This window comes from Vanacampus margaritifer, chromosome 3, assembly GCF_051991255.1.
Source record: "Vanacampus margaritifer isolate UIUO_Vmar chromosome 3, RoL_Vmar_1.0, whole genome shotgun sequence".
In the NCBI taxonomy this organism is placed as follows: domain Eukaryota; kingdom Metazoa; phylum Chordata; class Actinopteri; order Syngnathiformes; family Syngnathidae; genus Vanacampus; species Vanacampus margaritifer.
Genome location: NC_135434.1, coordinates 26346670 through 26352957, shown reverse-complemented (window position 1 = coordinate 26352957; position 6288 = coordinate 26346670). Strand labels below are relative to the sequence as shown.

The 6288-nt window shown below is 40.0% G+C and overlaps 1 protein-coding gene across 4 annotated transcripts in view; it reads left to right on the top strand.

Annotated features, from left to right (window-relative positions):
• Nucleotides 1–6288, top strand: part of unc5db (unc-5 netrin receptor Db) — a 309582-nt gene that overhangs the window by 191047 nt on the left and 112247 nt on the right. For all 4 annotated transcript variants that reach the window (XM_077561281.1, XM_077561283.1, XM_077561280.1 and 1 more), the window contains 2 exons: nucleotides 1740–1920; nucleotides 2941–3108. In XM_077561281.1, the coding sequence (XP_077417407.1) occupies nucleotides 1740–1920; nucleotides 2941–3108 (349 nt within the window). The remainder of the gene's footprint in view (nucleotides 1–1739; nucleotides 1921–2940; nucleotides 3109–6288) is intronic.

Sequence of the window (6288 nt, the reverse complement as noted above, 5' to 3'; positions counted from 1 at the left end):
CTCATTAAATGCACTCTCGCCATCTCCATCCATCCATTTTCCTAACCGCTTATCCTCATGAGGCATGGCATGCTGGAGCCTACCCAGCTGCCAATTTTTCTCCGGGAGGCGGGGTACACCCTGAGCTAGTCGTCAGCCAATCGCAGGGCACATATATGTTGGCGATGAATTCTCGCACACTGCCATCGACTGCTCGCACATCGCTTCCAGCATGGAGATTGCAGAATCTTTTGTCCCACCACTGGTACACCCCATCCGGTGGCCGAGAATGGCGTTGAGTCTTTCATACCAGTTACTAATTTTCCAGTCATTTCCACTATGACTATTGTGGTCCTTAAGTTGTTTGTAGTCTTGTTTGAGCTTCTTCAGTTTTTCCCTCACTTGTTTTTGTGTGTGAGTAATATTTAGCTCAGCTAGCTTTGCCTTTATTAATTGGTATACTTTATAATTTCTTGTGGCTGTTTCAAAGTTGCGTTTGGTCTCCTCGTCTCCGTAAATACTCAGGAGAGCCTGCTCATCCATCCACCTATCTTTTTCTTTTTTCTTTTTTTACTGCTTCCATTGCTGAAATGTTTTAACAAAAGCCATGGAAAAAAAACATTACACACAATAGCCGAGTATCATACAGAAATGGCGGCTGTACCGCGTGAAAAGCCACCTACCCAAAACAACACGCCTCCTCGTTCAACCAACCAATCATGAGACAATCATCTTGTCTGCACAGCACGCCCCTCTGTGCTGTTCAGGGTAGATACAAATATACCCTCCTCAGGCTTAGGTAGTACCGTTTCGCCTGCCGCTCCCCCAAGACACAGAACCAGTTTTGTGTGTGAACGTAAACTTTGGACAAACTCCCAGGGTACATACGGAAGTTCCATAATTGGTTCCTGTGCTGTGAAAGCCCCTATAGCACCCACAAACACACCTACAGACAATTTTGAGTGGTCTATCGGCCTACCATGCATGTTTTTGGAATGTGGGAGGAAATCAGAGTACTCGGAGTAAACCCACGCAGGCAATGGGACAACATGCTAACTCCACACAGGAAAATCTGCACCTCAGAACTGTTAGGCGGACGTGCTAGCTTAATCATACTCTTGCACTATTTAGTTAAAATTGTTTAGCACCACATTTTGTATCAATTGTTGCTCACTTGGCATCCATTGCAGCCTGGCCATCCTGGAAGGGGGATTCCCACATTTAATTTGATCCATCCATCCATCCATCCATTTTATTTTTATTTATTTATTCACATATTTATTTATTAATTTTTTCCTTGTCCCCTTGTGGGGTTATGATCAGGGGATGTCGTTATTTTAATATTTGTCAACTATAGATTAAGACTTTTGTGATTAAGGGCTATAGAAATAAACTTGACTTGTCAATTATGTCTTAGATCGTGTGCATCTATCCGTCATGGTGACTCAAACAATGATTTAAAAAAAAAAAAAAAAAAAAAAAAAAAAGGGATTCTGACCCATTTCCCAGCCCTTGAAATTATGTTCTGAAAGCTATTCATTTGTTTTTACAAACTGCATTTATCCTAATATTTAAAGGATTTACTATATCAAAATGACTGCAATGGAAGTGATCTGAAAAGTCAGTTGGCCCGCTTTTCTACTCTTTCAGTCTAAAATTCCTAAACTGTTTTATGTTTACTTCTGCAGAACATCAAGTAAGTCTGTCTATTACATTTACAGCTGCTGCTGTTAATATTCACGTCTGCATCACCTCTTCAGGTGGAATGGCTCAAGAATGAAGAGCTGGTCAATTCCCAAACTGACGACAACATCGACACCAGGGCAGACCACAACCTCATCATCAATGAGGCTCGTCTCTCTGACTCGGGAAACTACACCTGCATGGCGAGCAACATTGTGGCCAAGAGACACAGTGCTACTGCCACTGTGACAGTTTTTGGTATGTTTTACCCAAGCAATTCATTTGCCAATTACTTCACATTTGATTGGAATTATTCCCTTATGCAACTCACAGCTTACTTCTTTAAATAAATTAATGTATTGATCAAAAATGAAAAATTTTACTTCACCTTTGCGGCACGGTGCCTGACTGGTTAGCACGTCCGCCTCCCAGTGCAGCGGACGTGAGATCGAGTCCGGGCTTCAGGTCTTCCTGGGTGGAGTTTGCATGTTCTCCCCGTGCTTGCGTGGGTTTCCTCCGGGTACTCCGGTTTCCTCCTTCATTCCAAAGACATGCATGGCAGGTTAATTGGACACTCCAAATTGTCCATAGGTGTGATTGTGAGTGTGGATGGTTGTTCGTCTTTGTGTGCCCTGCGATTGGCTGGCAACCAGTTCAGGGTGTACCCCGCCTACTGCCTGAAGCCAGCTGGGATAGGTTCCAGCGCCCCCCCGCGACCCTTGTAAGGAGAAGCGGTTAAGAAAATGGATGGATGGATACTTCACCTTTCAGTACAGTGTGTACTCTATGAAAAAAAAAATATTGTGTCTTAATCTCATGTAGTGTTATATGAAGTATTCATTTGCTTGAGGCCCTGTAGCAAATGTGTGCTCACTATTTTTGATAACATTTGGCTTCCACCCGCTTTAGGACCACAGTGTAACTTCTTTAGTCCCAGCACTAAGTGGTCGGCTATGACCTGTCGCCAACCATGAATCAAGGTTGCCTTTAGAAATAGCAATTCCATGTAATGGCTGTTTTCTGCAGTTCTCCGCCTTTATCTTAATCCCACAGCTAGGAATTGAATGGGCAATTAGGAAAGAAGGAGCACTACATCCACCACAAGGAATATAGTGTGCTCACTGTGTTTTGGCCAAATTTTCCCCACAGCTGCCTTCTAGAGCTTGCATTGCCAGTAATAGCCTCTGTTTATTTTTCTAGTGTTTGCAATGCTGGAGGTTTGCATAAGTAATAGTGTTTGTTGTGTTGCCGCTGTCCTTTTTGTTGAACTTTCTCCAGTTAATGGCGGCTGGTCCCTTTGGACAGAGTGGTCACCTTGTAACGTGCCATGTGGGCGAGGTGTGCAGAAGAGATCACGGACCTGTACGAACCCAGCGCCGCTCAACGGTGGAGCTTTCTGCGAGGGCATGTCCGTGCAGAAGATATCATGCAACGCCCTTTGTCCAAGTCAGTTGCATTCACACATACTGTAGTGCAACACTTTAGTGCAAATTTGCTAAGCATTGCATATATTGTGAGAAAAGATAGAATAGCCTGGCGAAGATTATGACAGACTGATTTACTTTGGGAAACAATTGCAAACAGACCCCACAACTTGTGCACTGGTAAAATAAAATAATAATAATAATAATAATAATAATAATAATAAAATATGCCGTTTAACATAAGTCTTTGTTGAAACTTCACCATGACATGTTAAGTTTGTTTGCACACACTGTAGAGTAAATTTGACTCTATTTAGAGTGGGACCAAATTGTCTCAGTTTTAGAGTAATATTTACGCTTGGAAGAGAGTAAAATGAAGAATTGAAGAACAAATAAAATAAAAGTCACTCAAGGGTTGAGGAACGAACTCACAACCTTCAGCTTAGGAGACAGGCGATCTACTCCCTGAGCCTGAGTGTTAGTATATAGCTCGTTTCAACTGGAATCTTCCCAACTCCAAGAGGCCAAAAACATATTTTGGTCTCTTGGAGTTTTTGGTCTCCTCTTGGAGATAAGCAACCAGTAGGAGGGGCATAGCTCAGGTGGTAGTATGGCACTCTCCTAAACCGAAGGTGGTGAGTTTGTTCATCAACCCTTGAGTGACTTTTATTTTTTTTTCAATTCTTCGTTTTACTCTCTTTCAAGTGTAAATATTACCCTACTCTAAAACGGTGTCTATTTGGTAGAGTCATAGAAATAGAGTCAAATGTATTCTACAGAATTCACTGTGTACAGCAATGTATGTTTAAAGAAATTAAGCAGCAAAATTATAAATTGGGGGGGGTCCATTGTTTGCCGGGGCACATGCCCTTTTGGCACTGATGCCCAAAGTGCCCCTTTGTCCATTTATTTATTTAATATTTTTAAATAGTTTGTGAACGTAGTTTTGTTGCTTTTTAAAACAAAAATTCAGCAACATAATTTACATAAACAAATTATTATTATGTTATCCTTGGATGACGTCATACTACGAGACGCGCCCCATTTTACCAGGTTTCTCGCCACTACACCTGCGGTCGGTAAGTTGGTCTCTCTGTTTATTATATTTACGTAGTCTCACTCACAGTAAACAAAAGCCAAGGTCATAGAATGCAGAAAACTCAAGCAAAACTAATGCCTTTATTTGATAGATCTTGTCGACATGATCACAGAGAATGCTGCGTGCTAGCCTAGCTTCAATTGAAATGCAGTGACACAAGTTGTAATCAGCCTCGCAACTACGATGAAGTCTGACATTTGGGCGCAGTTGGTTCGGAGGACACGGGGAAGATGTCCCTCTTAGTTTCATAAAGACCACGATCCTTCCCGTCCACTTTCGGCGCGGCAAAAATCTCTGGTAAAACTAACGTTCCTCTTCCATTAGAGCTTCTGCTCCAACTACTGATGCGTTTAAGGTACACAGAATATTTCGTAATTTGTAACTCTCGCTCAGAATTTTTATAAACTCTTCCTGAAGACTCCCAACTTGTAGCATGTACTCAATGATAGTTGAAATTGAAATATAGTTCAAGATATATGTGAAAATTGCTACATAATCTTTGTTTTTAATTAATAAACAGCTCGTTTTGGGGGGTTTGTGGTCAGGGTAAGGTATAAGAAATAGGTAGCAGTGTGTTCAGAAATTAGGGGGACAGTGAAGAACCAAAAAAATAAGAAGAAAAAACAACAACAATCACAGCGTTTTATCAAAAACAAACAATGTAGCTTGCTGAGATGTGGCATTTACAGTAATTGTTGGGTACAGCCCCAATAATGAAATATTAACATCTACACCTGCAGAAAAATAATAAAAGGCATTTGCTCTTACCTGAATCAAGCTAAATGTAAAGTAACTTGCACTATAGGCAAATCCTAATTGTGTTATTTAAAATGTAAATTTGATGTACGTTTTACATAATCGTTTTTATTCATGTAAATTTGTTGTTCATAAATGATTCTTCATACACAAATGTCAAAATGTTTTTATGGTGATTAGCATTGGCATTGCAGACAAATAGCAGTTTCATTATGTGTGATTTATTGTTTAGCCATTGTTTCTTTTTTTTTTTTTTCAATTGATACCCCAACCACACACAAACACGTACGCACACACATATCTGCATAGGCACCCTCTAATAATTTCCTGAGCTATTCATCTACTTTAAGCACCTCCCCAACCCTCCACACATGGCGGCTCGGTGGTGACATGGGTTCGAACCCCCAAGTGGTAGTAGATAGTAGGGGTGTGAATTGCGTAGTGTCTGTCAATTCGATCCGTATCACGATTCGATTCAATGCCGATTAATCCCGATATGAATCTATAAATTAATTATTGCTATGTTTTTTCTTTTACTCAAATTTAGAAAATATTAATCAGTAAACTTGTACATGTACATTGTAAGATTTGTATGAAAATGTATTTATCTGAAACTTCAGGCTTGTAAGCCACTGTATTTAACAAACAGGTTGCAGTCTGTTTCATGTTTGAACAGCACTGAAATAAAATATTAAGGCTTAATGTTCCATTAATATAACATTCTTCCATGCTTAAAGTGTGAACCCTAATCCGAAGTAAGACATTTTCATGAATATTTCCATCAAAAAGTGATGTTTAAAAATCAATTCGGCCGCATATTGGATCAATATGAGAATTGTGCACCGTAATATCGCGATATATTGCCGAATCGATTTTTTTAAACACCCATTGTGGATAATGCAGGCAGTTATCATGTGCCCCCTTTTTTTGCTTTGAGCACCTGCCCCTCTAAAGGTCACTTCACACCCCTGAGCGGGACTATGTCAGAATGGACATAAATTGCAATGTTACTTTGCTTTAAAACTATTTTTAATGATCAATAACACTGAAATATGAAATAGTGTCAGGTTTCAAAATTTATTACAGTTGTATGCATAACAGAGGCATTTGTCTGCTGAAGTGAAGTCAGGTCTTTTGTCATTTTTGTCACGTCTTTCCACTCATTGTCTTACCTATAAATTAACCGCATGTGCTTTCACCGACTTGCTTATTTAGAATGATGATGTGCTGCATGGAGTGTGAAGTCTAGAATTTAATGAATATTAAGTGTTTAATGTTTTCACATTGAGTCCCTATCGACCGGATATTTTCACCACATGATGTACAATGTACACCATGTGCTCAATT